This window comes from Oryctolagus cuniculus, chromosome 15, assembly GCF_964237555.1.
Source record: "Oryctolagus cuniculus chromosome 15, mOryCun1.1, whole genome shotgun sequence".
In the NCBI taxonomy this organism is placed as follows: Eukaryota; Metazoa; Chordata; class Mammalia; order Lagomorpha; family Leporidae; genus Oryctolagus; species Oryctolagus cuniculus.
In genome coordinates this window covers 82531669-82551788 of record NC_091446.1, presented here as the reverse complement: position 1 = coordinate 82551788, position 20120 = coordinate 82531669, and the positions used below count along the sequence as shown (strand labels likewise).

The 20120-nt window shown below is 44.9% G+C and overlaps 1 protein-coding gene across 4 annotated transcripts in view; it reads left to right on the top strand.

The window, feature by feature from the left end:
• Nucleotides 1-19752, top strand: part of PARG (poly(ADP-ribose) glycohydrolase) — a 123352-nt gene extending 103600 nt beyond the window's left edge. For all 4 annotated transcript variants that reach the window (XM_008269836.4, XM_008269834.4, XM_008269835.4 and 1 more), the window contains exons 16-18: nt 7091-7196; nt 17075-17203; nt 17770-19752. In XM_008269836.4, the coding sequence (XP_008268058.2) occupies nt 7091-7196; nt 17075-17203; nt 17770-17924 (390 nt within the window). In that variant the 3' untranslated portion in view covers nt 17925-19752. The remainder of the gene's footprint in view (nt 1-7090; nt 7197-17074; nt 17204-17769) is intronic.
• The last annotated feature ends 368 nt before the right edge of the window (nt 19753-20120 follow it).

Below are 20120 nucleotides of genomic sequence, written 5' to 3'. Positions count from 1 at the left end.
CTGTGATTTATGTCAATATGCAATTCAGTTTAATTTCTAACTCATTAAAGATTCTTTTATGTCAAGAACGGGTAGAAATTTTTTTCCCAAATGATGTAATTAAAAATAGTGAAAGCAGGGCCGGTGTTTTGATATAGCAGGTAGAGCTACCTCCTGTGACATTGGCATCCCATATGGATACCAGTTCATGTCTTGGCTGCTCTGCTTCTGAGCCGGCTCCCTGCAGATGGCCTGGGGAAAGCAATGGAAGATGGTCCAAGTATTTGGGCCCCTGCTACCCATGTGGGAGACCCAGATGAAGCTCCTGGCTCCTGGCTTTGGCCTGCCTTGGCCCTGGCCATTGTGGCCACTTGGGGAGTAAACCAGCATATGGAAGATTTTCTCTCTCTCTCTCTCTCTTTCTTTCCCCCCCCCCAAATAAATAAGCCTTAAAGGAAAAAAATAGTGAAGCAATTAGTTGATTGCTTACTGTGTGCCAGGCACTTCAAATGCATTTTCTGATTTAATCCCAACCATCCAAGGAAGAATAGATAACTGTTCTTATCTTCCCTTTAGATATAGCGGCCCGAGCCTCAGGAAACCCCGTGACTGACTCTGGTCCACACAGACGGGCAGTGATCAAGCCAGGGCTTAAGTCCAGATTTCCCTGACGTCTATTAGACCCGCTTTTTTTAAAAACTGGAAGCACACATGGAGAAAATATTTGATGCACTGTTACATTTCCCTATGTTAAGCTTGAAACAGAGAATATATTAAATCACCTAAGAGAGGACTTTTTTTCTGTTTGTGTTGTTTTGTTTTCACATGCCAAAAGGACACTAGAGAGGAATAGAAAAATTAATATTTTTTTTCCTAAATGAAGTGGCAAAATGTAAGAGCAGTTTTCACCGTCAGAATTTAGTGTGGCTCTCTGAGCTGTGGGGGCCTGTCTGCTACTTTCAGGCACTGCTCACCAGAAAATACTGAAAGAGCAATCCCACAAAGTGCTCCATCACCTCTGGAGAGGCCTGCTCCAGCCAGGCTCAGCCTGTCCTGTCAGGTCTCCTCCTGACCTGAGGGCAGAGTTGTTTTTACAAGGAGGGAAATCCGTCTCGCTTGATCTGACTGATACCGTGAGGCAGTGTTTAGTTCTGTGGGAGATCAGCTGGGTGACATGCCAGAGGAGAATTAGCTTTGGCACTGGGAAGATTTATGACTCCAAGTTGTACAAGTTGCAAATAGCTCTCTGTACGGGAAGAAAGACATCGCCTGTGAGAAGTTGTGTGTAGCCACGTTTGACTTGTTTAGGTTAGATTAAATGAAGAATATATTTTGTGGAACCTTCTGGAGCAGAAATTAGACAAACTGAATCATCACTGTTGACTTTTTTCTTAATTAATTTAATGTGTTTGGTGTTGTTATTGTCCAACACCAAGTTTGGAATAGGGGATAACAAACCAGTCAGTACTTGCCACTGGTATTTTTACGTTCAATATCTATTCATGTATGATCTTTTTCTGAAGTATATGTCACTTTTCAGTAATCTTAGTTCAAAATGTATCCTTTCTGGGGCAGGTGTTTGGCACAGGTGTTTGATTAAGGTGCCACTTGGGACACCATCCTCCTATCCTGAGTGTCTCGGACTAAACCGAGCTTCCTGCCATTGTGCACCCTAGGAGGCAGTGTGATGATGCAAATACTGGGGTCCTTGTTGCTCATGTGGGAGACCCTGATTGAGTTCTAGGCCCCTGGCCTTGGCTTGGCCCAGCCCTGGCGTAATAGGGAGTGAGCCAGCAAATGAAAAAGATATCCCTCTATCCCTCTCCTCTCTCTTTTTCCGTCTCTTCTCTCTCTCTCTTCTCTCTCTCTCTCTCTTCTTTCCAAATAAATAAATATGAAATGAAGCTTTTTTTCAAAATGTCATTTCTATGAGTTTTCTCTTAGAATTTCTTAATATATAGAATCAGAGTAGTCATGGAGACTGAATTCAGCCTTTGGTTTTACACCTGAGAAAACAGGGCTGCAGACTTCTTTTTATATTGCACTTTGTTTTCTTTAATTTTTCTTTATTTTCATTTCATTAGAGAGACAGACACAGAAACAGAAACCTTGGCTCTCTGCTGTGGCCTGGGAAAGCAGTGGAAGATGACCCAAGTGCTTGGGCCCTTGCACCTGCATGGAAGACCCGGAGGAAGCTGCTGGCTCCTGGCTTCAGATGAGCCCAGCTCTGGCAACTGTGGCCATTTAGGGAGTGAACCAGTGAATGGAAGACCTTTCTCTCTATCTGTAGCTCTATTCTCAAATAAATAACATTTAAAAAAAATCAGATCTTGCATGCACTCTCCAAATGCCCTTCACAGCCAGGGCTGGGCCAGGCCAAAGATAGAAGCCAGCCTGGAACTCAGTCAGGCCTCCCAAATGGGTGGCAGGGACCCAAGTATTCACACCATCATGTGCTGTCTCCTAGAGTACACGTTAGCAGGAATCTGTATCAGAAGTGGAGTTGCCAGGGCCCAAGTTGTGTGCAGTAGATTAAGGTGCCATCTGCAGATGGGCACTGGTTCAAGTCCCAACTGCTCTACTTCCAGTCCAGTTCCCTGCTAATGGTCCTGCTAAAGCAGTGGAAGATAGTCCAAGTCCCTGGGCCCCTGCACCGACGTGGGGGATCTGGATGGAGTTCCAGGCTCCTGGCTTCAGCTAGGCCCCGCCCTGGCCTCTGCAAGCATTTGGGAAGTGCAGAGCATGGAAGATCTCTTTGTGTCTGCCCTCCCCCTCCCCAACCCTACCCCGTAACTCTGCCTTTCAAAAAATAAATAAATTTTTAAAAAGAAAAAGACGTGGAGTAGCCAGGACTTGAACCAGGCTCTCCAACGTGGTATGCAGGCATCTGAAGCAGCAGTTTAACTGCTCTGCCACACACCTGCCCCTTGTTTGCATTTTCAAATAGCAAGGACTGTGTACTAATACTGCAGTTATTTTAAAGACAAGATATGTTATCCAAAATCCTACCTTTCAAACAGATGTTTACATTTTTATAGGCCTTTCCACAGAAAATTCAGTTTCATATGATTGCTCAAGTTATTTATAATTACTATCACATTTAGCTATATATAGTTTCTAATAATCTCCATAATAAAATATTTAGTAATATTGGTTGGATTAATAGATAGACTGTGCTTTTAAACTACTGTCCTATTTTTGAACAATTAGGTATTCCCAGGTTTTTCTCAATTATATCTAAAATAGGAATATGCATCTTTTTACAGGTGCTGTTTATTTAGAAGAAATTTATAGAAATGTTATTACTATGTCTAAAGATAATATGACTCTTGATTAATATTCATTCTCTTTAGGAAGATCCTTAAGGGTCTTTATATCATGTTTTATATCACAAAATACTTAAAAAAAAAACACTCAGGAAATCAGTATCATATCAACCATATGTTAATTTTAGTTAACATGTGCTAGATGGACTTCATGAACAATAATTCCTAAAATTAGTTATCTGGCAAGCAGTATAATGTATTTACATGATAGTGAAGGACGTTAACTGTATATGCTTGGGGCCTGCTGAAATTGACGCTGAAGCCAGAATTCTTCCTAAGTGACTATGTTCCAGACCTTGCCCTGAATACCATCTCCTGCACGCAGTTCTGAGCCCTGGGCTGTTACACCTGTTGTCCTTGGTCTCTTTTGCCTTTATATTCCCTTTCTACATCTCTGTCTTCACCACTTCCTGGCCAATCTCTAATTTTTAACTCTGGGTTCTAACATTTTCCTCTTACACTTGACCCTCAAAGTTTCTTTTCTCTTCCTTTCTCATCAGGTTCTGATATGGGGTGGGCGTGGGCAATCATCGGTATTCTCTTCTTATCCTGAGGCATGAATGCTTCCTGTTAAGCTATTAGTAAAAACCATTGCTCTGTCATGGCTGAATACCAGGTCAGGGTGTGCCAGAGTTGGAGCTGGCTTTCTTCCACTGTTGTCACTCTGGTAAATCTCAGGTACTCTGGCTCTGCCTGGAGAAGAGAAGGCACTTGCCAACATGGAGCACCTGTCCCTGTGGAGTGGTCCATGGCAACTATTTTGTGGTCTCTGTCCTTGTCTGGCCTTTGTTCCCTTCTTGCAAGCTCGATTCCTACTGTAAAAGGGAAGGTTCTCGGGGCCAGCTGCTCCGCTTCCAAAGCAGCTCCCTGCTAATGTAGCTGAGAAGGCAGCGGAAGATGGGCCAAATGCTTAGGCCCCTGCACCAATGTGCACTACTCTGTGCAGGGAATAATGAAAAAGGGAAAAGTCCATACAGATTGAGTACAAAAATTTTTTTCTAATATTTTTGATCTGCTTTTGGTTGAATCACTGGTGCAGAACCCAAAGACAGGAAGGGTTGGTTGCAGTAAACTTCCCTGAGTCCCTGAAAATGGGTCAGCCTAGGCTTCTCCCTTCTCTAAGAAGAGGATTCCTGAAATGCTAAATACCAGGGCAGAGCCACAAAATCTTCTTTTTTTTTTTTTAAGATTTATTTATTTATTTGAAAAGCAAAGCCACGACAGCAGGGGACACAGGGAGACAGACAGGTCTTCCTTTGCTCATTCACTCCCTACATGGCCACAACAGCCAGGGCTGGGCCAGGTCGAAGCCAGGAGCCCCAGAACACGATCTTGGTCTCCTACTTGGGCAGCAGGGACCCAAGTACATGGAAATTCCTTTGCTGCCTTCCCAGGTGCAGCACCAGCCAAGTGGCTTAGAAGTAAGAGTACCAGGACTCAAGCTGGCGTTCCAATACAGGATGCCTTACATCCGATTGGTGGCTTAACCCACTGTACCACAACCCTGGCCCCTGGTTCACTTTTCTTTTTTTAAGATTATTTTATTTGAAAGGCAGAGAGAGAGAGAGGTCTTCCATCCACTGGTTTACTCCCCAAATAGCCGCAATGCCCAGAGCTGGGCCAATCCAAAGCCAAGAGCCAGGTGCTTCCTCCAAGTCTCCCAAGTAGGTGCAGGGGCCTAAGGACTTGGGCCATCCTCTACTGCTTTCCCAGGCCATAGCAGAGAGCCGGACCGGAAATGGAGCAGCTGGGACTCGAACTTGTGCCCATATGGGATGCCAGCCCTGTAGGTGGCAGCTTTACCTGCTGGTTAATTTTTTAAAATTCCATCTGATATTACCTGTTAAAAATCACTGAATGCAGTTTAACGTTAGTTTCATGGTTTCTTTTTCTTAGGGCCAATTTTCAAGAATATGGGTTTGTGTTTGTGTCTTAGACTTTTCCTCAAACAATTCAAACGTTTCAAATTCTCCATTGTCAGGCCTTAGCTTCCCTAGGCTGTGTTTGCTCACTGAGGTCAGGCTAGCCCTGTTACTTAGAGGTAGCAGAGAGGAAGATACCAGCACCATTGTGGTCGTATAAAACAGAGACGTGTTCTCAGAGGCCTGCTGACCCGGTTTTGATCCAGGAAGCAAAGTGGCAGAGTTAGGTTTATTCTGATATGGGTTGTTTTCCCCTTGTTAATATAATGACACAGACTCTTTATCTTTCAAGAATCCACTCCTTAAAAAATGGTGCTCTCTGACTTCCTGATATTTTTGACCTGAAAGAGATTTTCAGAAGCTCCATGCATCTGATTATATGGGTGATCTGTGAGTTCTGTGTCAGTCGGTTCCACGGTGTTGAATAATGATCTGGCAGCAACTTGTAATTAATATCCGTTAGAATTTACAGCCTAGGAGGGGGTGGAAGGAACAGCCTTGTTAATCCATCCAGACAGTGTGTAAAATAAATTTTTATGCCTTTGTGGAAGCTTCAGAAAGCAATTTACTATATTTCTATGTGTGGGTTTCACAGAAGCATCTTTCTTTATCCTCGGTTTTTCTCTGGGAACATTTGTCACAGATCATTCTTTTAATTTTATTTACTATTATACATAGGCTGTATTTTAGCCTTTGATTGGTACTTGAGAGAAGCTAGGGGAGATTTGCTTAGCTATTATATTAAACTTCTTAATATAGTCTGATAGTTTCAGGAAACTAAGAAGCCTTAGGAGGCAGAAAGACCAACTAGGCTGCCAGCAAAAGAAATGGAAATCAGAAACTCTGGGACCTTCAACTGTAGCCTGCTCATAAACAAAATGAGTCACTCATTTAATTGCTACTTAGCCAACATCCCCGGAATAGATTGTACTTTTCTCAGATTTCTTGCAAAGTTTTTCTATTCAAACTTAACAGCTGTGAACAGGAATTCTAGGGCTGAAAGAGATCTGAGAGGCCATCTTGAAAGGATCCTCAGGTGTAGGAAGCCCAGAGCCCGCACTCGGTGCCACAAGTAAAGCCGCCACGTGTGATGCCAGCAGATTCCCATGGGGGTGCTGGTTTGTGTCTCAGCCACTCTACTGCCGATCCAGCTCCCTGCTAAGAGCCTGGGAAAGCTTCCTTCCCCGCCACCCTCGTGGGAGATCCAGATGAAGCTCTTGGCTGCTGGCTGGCCCAGTGCTGGCCATTGCAGCCATCCCGGGAGTGAACCAGCAAATGGAAGATTCCCCTCTCTCTCCATGACTTAAAAAAAAAAAAAAAGGTGTAGACATTCCTCTTTTGGACAGTAGCTTGCTCTCTGTTAAGCCATGGGAGTGGCCAGAGCATGTTTAAACGCCTATTCATATTCTGATGTAGTCCTCCTGTGTCAGGGAGAGGGCGCTGAGGAAGCGAGACAGGTGACCTGCCTTGACAAAAACATGCTAGCCCGAAGCCTCCAAAGCGAGCGGTGTTCTCTTAGTTTTAGTCCCTGGCAGTCCGTCATTGGGACTCTATCAGTTTTTGAAGTACCTCTGGTATTTCCATTTCTGTTTGCTTGAATCCAAAAAAGAAACCGGGACTTGTTTAAAGGATTTGATTTGTCCAGCGCCAAAACAAATAAATGTTAGAATCTAATCATTTCTTACTGTCTTCCTTATAGAATCCAGGCTTTTCTCTTTCTTTGTTTTTCCTTCTGCTTTGGTCCCTAAGAAAAAAAGAATGCCAGAGAACATAAGCTTGATCATGGAAATTGATCCCAGGACATCAGTCAGAATCACTCACGGTGGCGAGTCACTCATGTGCTGATATTTCTTTCATCTGCAGGCTTACTGTGGATTTCTCCGCCCTGGAGTTTCCTCAGAGAATCTTTCTGCAGTGGCCACGGGAAACTGGGGCTGTGGTGCCTTTGGGGGCGATGCTCGGCTGAAAGGTGCGTAAACATTGTCGAGAAGGACAAGAGCATTCTGACCAGGGGAAAATTAGTTTGTCCTTCAGGCCAGATTTCGCTTGGTACGAGACCACAGCAATCTGAGCAAAGGAAAAGACCACTTGACGCTCTTCCTTTCTCATACTCTGCTTACAGAAATTCTCTGTTTCATTCACTGTCTCCCTGTAAAGGCCGCCGGCTTATCTGAGCTACCATACACAGTGTGTGGTTGAATATAAAGACGTCTGGGGAGGGACGAGTCCAGAATGACTGTGAGTTTCCAACTAAAGCACCCACTCACATGCTTTTGCTCGCTGGAGTGATTTTTACACGCAGCTCTATTTAATTGACTCATTCGGTCATCCAGCAAACTTCGGGAGCATCTGCCGTGTTCTCGGCAGTGTGGTAGGTTCTGAGATTAATAAGATGCGCTCCCTGCTTTGGACTTCACAGAGCAGCCTAGGAGAGAGGCACAGCGGCTGTGGCACAGTGCTGTGGAGAGTAACAAGCGCTGTGACAGAGGTACCCAGTGCTGTGAGCGCAGCTTGGGAGGGCTGCATAAGTGGTCCCAGCAAGGAGGTGTTTGGTGCCCAAGACAGACAAATGTTTCTTGTGTTTTATTGCCAGCCGTAGAAAAATCACAAAATCCAATCAATCAAATACTGGCCTTTATCAGACTGTGACATTAGTTTAACTTTTGTGTGTTTTTTGTCTGTTTTGCTTTGTTACCTTTGAAAGTGTCTGTTAGAGAAAATCATATTATCCAAGTATCAGGTCACTGCTCCTGTGTCATCCCAAATGGCTCCACCCCACTCACGATGCACTAGAGTTAGCACCCAGCCCACTCCCTCGGGGCGGCCCCATTCAGACTGCAGCTACGAGGGCCAGGCCAGCGCTGCTTCTGACCAGCCGGCTGGAGTGCAGTAGATTGCCAGGAGTCCTGTCCTTCCAGTTGTAGTTTTGTTATAAACGACACACCCGGTGTCAGGGTACCTCACTCACCTGGCTTGTCAAGGTGTTCACCAGGACGTTGCCTGACCTTTAGTGTTCAGTCTTCACTGGGGCCTCGTTAGGTAGGCGTGATTGATCAGCTCATTGGCCGTGCAGTTTTGAGCTCTATCTCTAGCCCTGCTCCTCCTCCTCCCAGGAGGTTGGAGCCTGGCTCTCTGAGTCACCTTGTTAGTGTAACAAAGGGCTTTTGAAAGTCTGGCTAGAAACCCAGGACAAAGACTGTATAAATTCTTTGTTATATCACAGTTATCAAGGTAACAATAAAGGCAAACAAACAGCCAGCTGCCCTTGTTAGCCAAACTAGATATGAACTCCATCTCTTTGGGAATAGAACAATCAAGACTGTCATAATGTAACCATCCTGCCTCCCAACAGTAAAATGTTTATTAGTATTTTTATAAAAATGACTTTTTTCTTGAGGATTCAGAAAAATACCATGAATTATGTAAAAATAACCAGAATTCATCATGAGCCTTTTGGCAGCTGTTCTTTCACACATCTCTGTGTAACAAAACATTTGATAGTAAAGAGACATATATTCTGTGTTCTCTAACCTCTCTGTGAAAATCCTACAATCTCACAGATACTTTTCAACACCAAGAAATGTAGATCTACTGTTAGCATATTAAATTATTTATTATATCAGAGAGACAGCGAGCTCCCATCTGGCTAGTTTCTTCCTCAAATTCCCACAGTGACTGAGACTGGGCTACAGCAGGAACCAGGAACTCAGTCTGGATCTCCCACATGGGTGACAGGGACCCAACCACTTGAGCTACTTCTCAGGGCTGTATTGGCAAGAAGCTGGGACCAGGAACAGAGCCGGAACTCCAGCCAGGAACTATAATAAAGGATGCAGGCATCCCAACCAGGATTTTGACTGCACTGCCAAATGCCCTCTCCAACAGTTAGCATGGTAAAATTGCTATAGAGTAGTCTGTTGTTTATACATACCTGCCATAATTTATTTTACAGATTCCTCATCCACAGGCAGTTGGTTTATTTTCTTACATCACAAGCAATACTACTTACCTTATAAATAAGTTATATATAATTACCTTCTTAGGAAAGTTTTTTAGATTAATGATTCAAAGAATATGTGTACTTATATATATATATATATATATATATTTTTTTTTTTTTTTTTTTTTTTTTTTTTTTGACAGACAGAGTGGACAGTGAGAGAGAGACAGAGAGAAAGGTCTTCCTTTGCCGTTGGTTCACTCTCCAATGGCCGCCGCGGCCAGCGCACCGCGCTGATCCAAAGGCAGGAGCCTGGTAGCCAGGTGCTTCTCCTGGTCTCCCATGCAGGTGCAGGGCCCAAGCACTTGGGCCATCCTCCTCTGCACTCCGGGGCCACAGCAGAGAGCTGGCCTGGAAGAGGGGCAACCGGGACAGAATCCGGCGCCCCGACCGGGACTAGAACCTGGTATGCCGGCGCCGCAGGCGGAGGATTAGCCTGTTGAGCGTGTACTTATATTTTGATATGGGTTCAGTTGCTCTCTGAAAGGGTATACCAGTTTACATGAGCAGCCTCACCAAGGTGGATTGTGACAGTCCTTAAAATTTATCTGAGATTCAACAATCGTATGTGTTTATTTGGTATTTTTTTCTTTACTCTGTGAATTGCTTTGTCATGCCCTCTGCCCATTTATCTCTTTGGGAGTAGTTTTGATTTTTCATTGGCTAGTAATAACCATTTGTATATTAAGAAGCATTGATTGTTTGTCATAGATTTTCTTCAATTTTTCATTTATTTCAGCCTATTAGGCTTTTGCTATACTGAGTTAATTTGTGCTTAGAAAAATCATCGCTAATCCCTAATTCTATACATCTTCACTCACATTTTCTTCAAAGACAAAAACAAGATGGTGATTTTTTTTTTCAGTTTTTATTTTGTGAAATTCTTCATCATTCTGAATTTGCTTGAGGAAAGCTGTTTTTCATTCTGAGCTTATTGATCTTATGACAGACACTTTTTTTTTGTTGTTTTTCTCTTAAATAAAATGAATGACTAGATTCATGCCATCAATCCAGGGACCAGGTATGCCACAAACTGTAAACTGTGGTCATTTGTGCTGGACAATTTGGAAAGCTTTATAAATGTGTTCATTTCTTTTCCTTTCTTCGTATCTTAAAAGCCTTTCTCTTGGACCGGGGCTTTCCTTGCTCCAGTGATCAAGTGTGGTGTTCAGAGATTTCCATTGTGTAATTCATTTTCTCCGTTATTGAGATCTCAGCTATGGAATAGCTTGATAACTCCTTCATTCACTGGAATAATTGTTTAAAAATTAGAAGTAGTCATAATGTCTTTCCATGGGGGATTGGTTCCTGAAACTGATGCTTGAAAAGAAATATAGTCCATCTATGTAATGAAATATGCAGCCACTAAAAACCATTATGGAAATGTCTCTATTGACATGGAAAGACATGTTTGGAATATTGTCAAATCAGAGGGAAATGTGGATGTGCCGTGAAAGCCATTTTATAAGTTAAATGGCAGGGCTGACACTGTGGCGCAGCAAGTTAAGTTGCTGCCTGCAACACTGGCATCCCATATTGGGGTGCTGGTTTGAGTCTTGGCTGCTCCACTGCCGCTTAGCTACATCCTAAAGTGCCTAGGAAAGCAGTGGATGATGGCCCAAGCACTTGGGCTCCTGCCACCCACACAGGACACCAGGCTTGAGTTCCTTCCTTCTAGCTTCAGCCAGGCCTAAACCTGGCTGTTGGGGCCATTGAGGGAGTAAACCAGCAGATGGAACATATCTCTCTGTTTATTTGAAAGACACAGGTAGAGACAAAGAGAGACAGAGATCTTACATCCACAGGTTCACTCCACAAATGGCCACAATGCCGGAGCTGGGCCCGTCTAAAGCCAGGAGCTAGGAGCTTCTTCCTGATCTCCCATGTGGCTATAGGGCTTCAAGCACTTGGGCCATCTTCTACTGCTTTCCCAAGTGCGTTAGCAGAGAGCTGGATCGGAAGTGGAGCAGTTGGGACTGGAACCAGCAGCCATATAGGATGCCAGTGCCACAGGTGAGTGCTTAACCTGCTACACCACAGCAGTGACCCCAACAAACGCTTTTTTTTTTTTTAAGATTTTATTTATTTATTTATTTATTTGAGAGGTAGAATTACAGACAGTGAGAGGGAGAGACAAAGAAAAAGGTCTTCATCCGTTGGTTCACTCCCCAAGTGGCCACAACGGCTGGAGCTGTGCCGATCTGAAGCCAGGAGCCAGGAGCTTTTTCTGGGTCTCCCACGTGGGTGCAGAGACCCAGGGACTTGGGCCATCCTCCACTGTACTCCCGGGCCACGGCAGAGAGCTGGACTGGAAGAGGAGCAACTGGGACAGAACCAGCACCCATATGGGATGCCAGCGCTGCAGGTGGAGGATTAACCTACTGCGCCATGGCGCCAGCCCCAACAAAAACTTTTGATAAAAGCGTTCATACAAGGGGGACATGGTAATTTGTAAATCCCTAAACAGGTATTTTTTCTTATCAGAAATCAAGCTGAGTGTTCTGTAATGTTCTTGTGTAGTTATTTATGAGTTTAGCAGCTTTCACTGATTTAATTTTGAAATAATTTAAGTGTACATTATTGTCACAACTGTCAGGAGTTTTTTCATGTCGTTCCATTCTGCAGACACTTGTTCACAACTTTGAGCCCCAGGCAACCAGCAGGCTCTAAGACACAGAGGGCAGGAGAGAAAGAACTCTGGGAGGCCGAGGGACTTTGGGCCTAGCCCCTTCTTTCCAAGCTCCCTGTGAGACTCCAGGCAGAGAGAGAAAGATCTTCCATCCACTGGTCCACTCCCCAAATGGCCACAACATCCATGGCTGAGCCAAGCGGAAGCCAAGAACTGGGAACTCCATCCGGGTCTCCCACATGGGAGGCAGGGACCCCAAGGACTTGGTCTATCTTCCACTGCTTTCCCAGATGCATTAGCAGGGAGCTGGTGCTCATATGGGATGCCAGAGTTGCAAACTGGAAGCTTAACTTGATGTGCCACAGTGCTGGCCCTGGGAAGGCACTGAGTGAATGTGAACCCTCCTTATTTCTGGAGCTTCTTTCAAGTTGTCCCTGACTTAAAGTGGTCCAGCTTAGTATTTTTCAGCTTGGCTGTGGTGTTAAAATAGTATGTATTCAGTGGAAACCGTACTTGGAATTGTGAATTTGGGTCTTTTGCTGGGCTAGCACTGTGCATCCAGCCCTCTCCTGTAGTGCTGGGAGAGCTCTGTGTTAGCAGTTGTTTCCAATGTTACATGTCGGTGGCTTCAGACCACCCTGTGGTATGAGTGCTGTCTTCTAACCCATATGCTGCTTGGTTCATGTGTTGCAACAGGACACTAGGAATTGTGTGGGGCTTTTTTTTTTTTAATGTTGTTCATACCTATTTGCATTCTTTTCATAGCTTCACATTGATGCCAAAAAGAAAATTAAAACCAAGCTCCCTGCGGGTCAATTTAAGTGATTATTTTGGCACCTAGTTGTGCTTGAAGTTAGAATTTGATGCTTTTATATCATACTTGGAAACAGTCCACACATCCTATTAGATTTGTGATTGATTCTCATCTGACTTTCGGTGCAGGAGAGTTCAATTAAATCATGAGGCATAGTCCTCTAGGTTTGCAGAGTTCTGGAGCGTCTCATAAACAGGAGGTCTGAAACAGTACTGTGTGGGAATGTCTTTGTCAGTGATTGCTGGTGTGGATAAGGTCGACATTAATTTCTCTCTCTGGAAATTTCATTTATGTACTTGCATTTGATACAGACAGAAAAAATTGTAACAATGGTTATGGAATTCTGAAGTTTGAAAAGATCCTTAGGGATTGTCTGGCTGTACCCTTTCGTCGTGTAGCTGAGAGAAAACGAGGCCAAGAGAGATAATGACTGGCTGAGTTACAGAGCAAATAGCTGTCAGATGAGGGGGACTGCATGTGGGCCTTCTGTCTGCTGGCCCTGACTGGCCCAACTCACCCCTCTTACGGTGTGGACGCAAACAGAAGTAGGTGTGAGATCACCAACCTCATGTGCACTGGTTTCGCTTCCTTTCTCTTATTAGGATCCAACCCTCTCAGGGGTAGTTATGTCAAGTTTAGCTCCAATTGCCTGTCTACAGTGGCAAAGTGGCTTACAGAACATTTGAAAAATAAATAAATCCTACAAGAAACTCTTTTAAGTGTTTTTAATTAATACTTCATTTTCCCAAATGACCAATGACCTAGTAGCAAATAGGACTAAAAAGCATTTTTCTTTAGGTCTCTCTTTTTTTCAAGAGGAAACACAGCCAAATTTTCATTTTCACTAAAAGTTAAGAAGTGCTACCTCTGAGTAGAGGAAGATGACAATTCATTAGTTTCCATTTTTATATGTAGTTTAGGTTAATTAGGAACCTTTTAAAATTGTGTGTACTGAAGCTTTAATGTGAGCATAAGTTGGTTGAGCAATTTTAATTAAAACTTACCTCTGTTTTGAAATTAATTACTTTCAGCACTCTTGAAATTAATGAGACCTAGTCATAACACCTCCCATGTTGTGGATACTCAATAAATATTAGTTTGGAAGTTAGGACATACTTTGTATTTTAGAATCGCACACATATTATAATGTCATAAATTCTTTCCCAAATTTGAGAAATACTTAACTATATCAAATTTTACTACTTCACATTTTTTTCTTTCCTACATAATTTTAAAAACTTTTTATTTAAGAATTATTTGATTTACCAAAAGTAAAAATAATAAACTTCTATGTGTGTAGATGTATTTATGTATACACATGGACAGTTGTTTTTCTCAACCATTTGAGCATAAATTACACACATACGTCCTCCTTCCTCAGTACTTCAATGTGTATTTCCTAAGGAAGAATATTCTTATATATAAGCAGGAAATGTACGTTTGTATTTTTATCTACTCCTTCTCATCTTGTCAGATGACCTAATAAAGCCCTTTCTTGGCCTTTTTCCTTTCGGGCACACGGTCCAGGGCCAGTACTGCATTTACTTGTCATGTCTTTGAGCCTCCCTTTGAATCCAGACAGTTTTCACAGCCTTTCTTTGTCTTCTATGACATTGACAAGTTGGAAGTGTGCACGTTGAGCTCGGCGGCTGCTTCCTCCAGACGAGGCTGAGGCCACGCGTTCCCAGTCAGAGCGCCGCGTTCTTGGTCCTGTCGGGAGGCACTTGAAGGCCGTCTGACATCTGGGTGATGAGCACTTCCATCACGCAGTGTGGCCCCTTTTCTGCACTGCGCAGTTGCTGAGATTTTTTCCTCCCGGTAACTAATAAGCCATCTAGAGGAAGACACTCTGAGACAAACATACCCTAGATGGAGAACCTGTTAGTGACTCCTGCCTCCCCCAGTCTTTACCGTGGTGGCTGCAAAGAGCATGTTGCCATTTGAAACTCCCTCCAACTTGGCCATGAGTCTGGGACTCTGTTATGAGCAATAGCCCCGCTTCTCTCCTCTGCTTATCTCTGTATATCAGACGGACTCAGGTTCATTTTTCACAGTGGTTGGTAACTCCTCACTTACTGTTGCAGTGCTTTGCTCAAGTAGATGTGGGGAGGAGGGCGCTCCTTCGAGCCAGCTCCCATTTTCTTGGGATAAACTCCTTGCAGTTTTCCCTCCATCTTGTCTTTGAGCACTTCTTTACTTTCCACTATAACAAAATGTTCTGGCTCATCGTGTACCTTTCTTGTCCCTCCCTTAGAATCAGACTTTCCACCAGGAGTCCTGTTCCTCTCAGGAGGAATGGAATTGGAGAGGAAGATCTGGACACTGAGTGTGCTCATTGCCGCAGTGGTGTCTGGCATTTGGCCCTTTCAGCAGAGAGAGGAAATCCTCACGCCAACAGACATATTTAGACATCCTGCGTGTACACCAGTACCTCCACATCTACCCATCCCACAGAGTTCCTTTCGTCTTCCCCCATTCCACATTTGTGTGTTCTTTCCTAGTGAAACCACTGGCTCCCAACAACAGCAACACATTTGCTCATTTGCTCAGTCCTCTAGTATACTGTGTAGTTGCTTCAGGACTGCTTTGTCAGCACGGCACTGTGGCACAGTGGGTTAAGCCTCCACCTGCAGTGCCAGCATCCTAATGGGCGCTGGTTCGAGTCCCGGCTGCTCCACTTCTGATCTAGCATCCCTACTATGGACTGGGAAAGCAGTAGAGGATGGGCCAGGTGCTTGGGGCCCTGCACCCATGTGGGAGACCTGGAAGAAGCTCCTGGCTCCTGGCTTCAGATCAGCCCAGCTCTGGCCATTGTGGCCATTTGGGGAATGAACCAGGGGATGGAAGACTTCTCACTCTCTGTGTCTGTAACTCTGCCTCTCAAATAAATAAATATTTCAAAAAAAGAATGCTTTGTCACCTGTGCTACTATGGCAGATAACCCTAGTAAAAGCAGTTGGAGATTGTTTGGCAATTCCTCCCTCCTTGCCTGAGAATGAGAGAATGTAGTCAAATACGTATTCATGAGCTACTGGCACTATTCCTTCTTTTTCTTTTTCATTCATTACCCTTCAGTGTAGCTGTGCTGTTTGAACTAAAATCAGATTTCTTTGTTTTAGTTTGCTGTCATTTTTTAGTTCCTACCCCCATTCCCATTCTTACTGTTTTTATGGAGTATGTACAAGTGTGTCACATGATCTTACAAATCAAGACTATATTTGATTCCCATTTTCCGTTTTAGGGAGTAAAAGATAACATAGCTTAATAAAAGGACATGTGTTGTAACTATGTTCAGTTTTGTTATTTAAAATAAACTTTATCTATCAAGATTAAAATTCTAGGAGCTGATACTGTGGTACAGTGGGTTAAGCCACCATCTGCAGCTATAGCATCCCATATGGATGCTGGTTCAAGTCCCGGTTGCTCTACTTCCAATCCAGCTCTCTGCTAATGTGCCTGGCAAATCAGCAGAAGATGGCCCAAGTGCTTGGGCTCCTGCACCCCCCTGGGAGATCCAGATGAAACTCCTGGTTCCTGGCTTTGGTCTGGTTCAGCCCTGGCCATTATGGCCATTTGGGGAGTGAACTAGCAGATTGAAGATGTCACTCTCCATCTCTGTCTCTGTCTGAAACTCTTTCAAATAACTTTTTTAAAAAATTATAAAGGAGCTTCATTTTTGGAAAGATGCTTGAGGCTTGAATCCCAGCTTTCTGCTAGTGCACTGCCATGGAGACAGCAGGTGATGGCTCAAGCACTTGGGTCCCTAGCACTGGCATGGAAGACCTAGATTGACTGCCACCTGGCTCAGCTCTGGCTGTTGTGGGCATCTGGGGAGTGAATCAGCCAATGGGAGATCTCTGTCTTTGCCTTTCAAATAATTAAAAAAAAAAAAAAAAAAAAGAACAAGAAGGATCTTGTTCTGCCTAGTGGTTGGAGTGCACCTGGTCCTTAACTCCAGACCCCAGTCTGGGAAGATAAGCCTGGTCTCATCCACTCTGGTGCTTCATGTATCAGATAAAGAGGACAGCTGAAGTCTGAGAGCACGCTTCCGCCCCCGTGGCCAGGCCTCTGTGGGACACTTGGGCAGTGTTGGGAACTGGCTTCCTTGTGTGCACTCCTGCACCACCTCTGCCCCACGGTGAGGCCTGAGAGCGGCTGGGCCAGCTGGGCAGTGGTACCTTTGCTGTCCGCTGGGGCCATCTGCCGCGAGGGGCAGGCACACACCAGTTAGCTGAGTCCATGGCCCTTGCGGTCACCGTTTCTAATGACGCATACTGGACTGACACATCTTTGGTCTGTGATAAAGCTGTAGCCACACCAGCTGTCACGTAGCTGGTTGAGGGAGCTGAGGGCATCTAGCCGGGGGGTGCCATAACATAGCTGTGTCTTTTCTCTGGGCCACAGCCTTACTTCAGATCCTGGCAGCTGCTGCAGCCGAGCGAGACGTGGTTTATTTCACCTTCGGGGACTCGGAATTGATGAGAGACATTTACAGCATGCACACTTTCCTCACTGAGAGGAAACTGACTGTTGGTAAGTAGCAGCTGGGCTTGACAGTCGCTATCGAGATGGATCGCCCCGCGTCCAGGAGGAGCACTTGCTGAACCCAGATGGATCGCGGTGGGGAAGACGGCTTTGACGGGGGAGGACAAGGCTTCTCAGTGGCAGCATTTGCCGTCTTTATCTCTGGCAGGTTCATCTGCAGTCTTGAGTATGTCATCTTACTAACAGCAGGCCAAGAAGCCCAAGTTAGTGCCCATTCTTACCTTTGTGTGTCTGGAAAATAAAATGGGGGAGACCGAGAGGCCCCCGGTCCGATTGGCAGATAGGTGGGCATGCCCCTGGAGCTGGGATGCCGTGTGAGCTCCCAAGTCAGTGCCTGCCGCGAGCGTGCGTGCACCAGTAGTTTCTTAAAGGTGGTTTTAAAGTTTTTAGGCTTATGTTGGGAAACCCTCTAAACATATAAAATTCGTGCTGTATTTTCAAAAGCCCAAGTCTGATCATCCTTCATTTAGGTCAAGGAGAAACTGAAGTGTTCTTTTGAACTTTTTTCCATTGACAAACGTTAATGTTGAATTGCTCTGGCCTCTGCCCTCCAGGAGAAGTGTATCAGCTGCTGCTGCGGTATTATAACGAAGAGTGCAGAAACTGCTCCGCCCCCGGCCCGCACATCAAGCTGTACCCCTTCATATACCACGCAGCTGAGTCCTGCACAGAGACCCCCGACCCAGCCGGGCAAAGGCCAGCGACCTGATGAGCAACAAAGAGAACCTCCTCCTGCCTCTCGCCAGAGACTTGCTGTTTGAATTGTCAGGGGAATGGATGAACTGACTCAAGTTAATATAAATGTGTATATAATCCACATTTGTAATCCAGGACGCGGTGTCCCTCCCACGTGTGTGGCGGTCGGCTTGTCAGTCTTAAGCGCCACTCCATCCTGATTAAGGTGGGCCTAGTTGTGTTTTCTTTCCATTTTCTTGTATTTCAATCTTCATTCTCTGAATCTTCTTTCTTTCACCCATCTCATTTCTTGTGGAAAGCCACAACGGGTTGTTCCCAGCCTGTCTCTGTCTCCATGCCTATATGAGCTCATATATTTTACAGATTGCTTCTGTAGCCAGCGGATGCCAGCCATGCCAGGGAAGAAGTCGAAATCCAGGAGTCTGTTTCACTGGGTTTGCTCAAAATCTCCCTGTGAGCCTTTCACCCCCAGCTGTTGTTATGCTTGCACTGTTTGAATTTTGAAAATTGAGAATTGGAGGTTTTTTCATACACGTGGCATAATGCAGGCCTTCTAGGTTAAAACAGTTCTTTATTTATGACAGGGTAATATCCAGAAATGGTTCCTTGGAGCCCTTTACCTGTAATGGTTTCTCAGTCCCTTGTCCCCTGATGAGTGTTATTGATGACTGGTTCTGGGGACTGACTGAGATGAAAGGAAATGTGGAATAAAAGAGGGCTTTGCTTCGATGGTGTAAAGAAATCAGATTTGAGGGAGGTTTTTTGTTTCTTGAGATTCTTTTCCTTTGTAAGTCAGGATCGACGTTTGCTCTGTGGTGCTTTAGGTATATGCTCACAACCAAAGTTTGGGAACTGGAAACTTCACGCTGATCTGTGCCTCTTGGAGTTTCTGTGCTGTTCACAGGCTATGTAGCTAACAGATTCATTGAGAAAAATCATTTATCAGAAACCCCCGTATCATCTGTGCTTTGTGTATATGTAAACATGTCCACTTCAGTGTGTCGACATGTGAGCAGATAAACTCCAAGTAAAACTGGAGTAGTGACGGACGGTAGGCTGGGGCTTTCCTCATTTACAGTTGTGTCCGTTTGAGGCTGGCACCGAGCGTAAATGATGATGCTTTTTCACTTGTTAAAGTGCAGTAGAGCTTCCTTACAGAAGCACGCGCTTAGATTTCCAGAGCAGTCCCGGGCTTTCCAGACGGCTACCCGGGAGGGCGCCTCAGCAGGTGGTCTGCGTTCCCACTGTCAGCACCGGCAGGGAAAGGGGGTCCTCAGCCAGGGTCCCTAACTCTGTTTGTCTGTGTAAAGACCTGGCACCTGAAGGCAGCCGCTTGTCACCAATGGAGCTTACCACCAGGCTAAGATTGCCCGACAGCGTGCAGATCCGAGGAGCCTGCCGTTCTTCTGCCAGCACTCACGTCTCTGTCCTTCCCAGCCCACTCTATGCCTTGGTTAAGCATTCGCGGGCGTATTTCCTTTCCACGTTTTTTGCCATCCCCATGCTCTGCTCGTCTAACCGTAAGACCAGGGGGACAGTTCTTTAAGATGTTTCCTGAACAGAGTAGATGGGTTTTCATGGTAGAGAAATCACTAAATCCAGGTTAGCAGAGCCCTGAGCCCACCATTCCAGAACACAGAAGCCAAGACTGCTCCGGGTGCTGTCGACCCCACCGCCTCCTTGCTGTCAAGGGGTTCCTGAGAGGAATCCCAGTTGTTGCGGCAGAGAGACAGCTATGCAGGTGGAGACATGGACAGAACTTGAGGGGGGCAGAAAGTGGAGAGGACTCGGTACTTTGTCCTTAAATGCCTTCTGCAAAAATAAAAAAATCAAACATCTAATTAAGCCTTGTGTCTCTGTTCTGAGGTGTTTAATAGCCTCTTGCTCTCTGTCATCTGGGTTTATTGCTTCATTTCATGTTGCTGACTCCTCCCCTCCTTAGTGTACCAAGGCGTGAGAGGATGCTTTCGGTTTGATATTCTTGGGTTTCCTATTTGATCCTGTCCCGCTCCCACAGATACAGGGACAGTTTACAGAGCAGTGTGCGGTGGTGGAAAGGGCATGAGGTTTTCAGTCAGGGAAGCTGGGCTCAAATGCCACCACACACTCCCAGCTCACTTTTTTTGTTTTTTAAGATTTATTGTATTTATTTGAAAAGCAGAGTTAGAGGGAGAGACAGATCTTCCATCTGCTGGTTGACTCCCCAAAT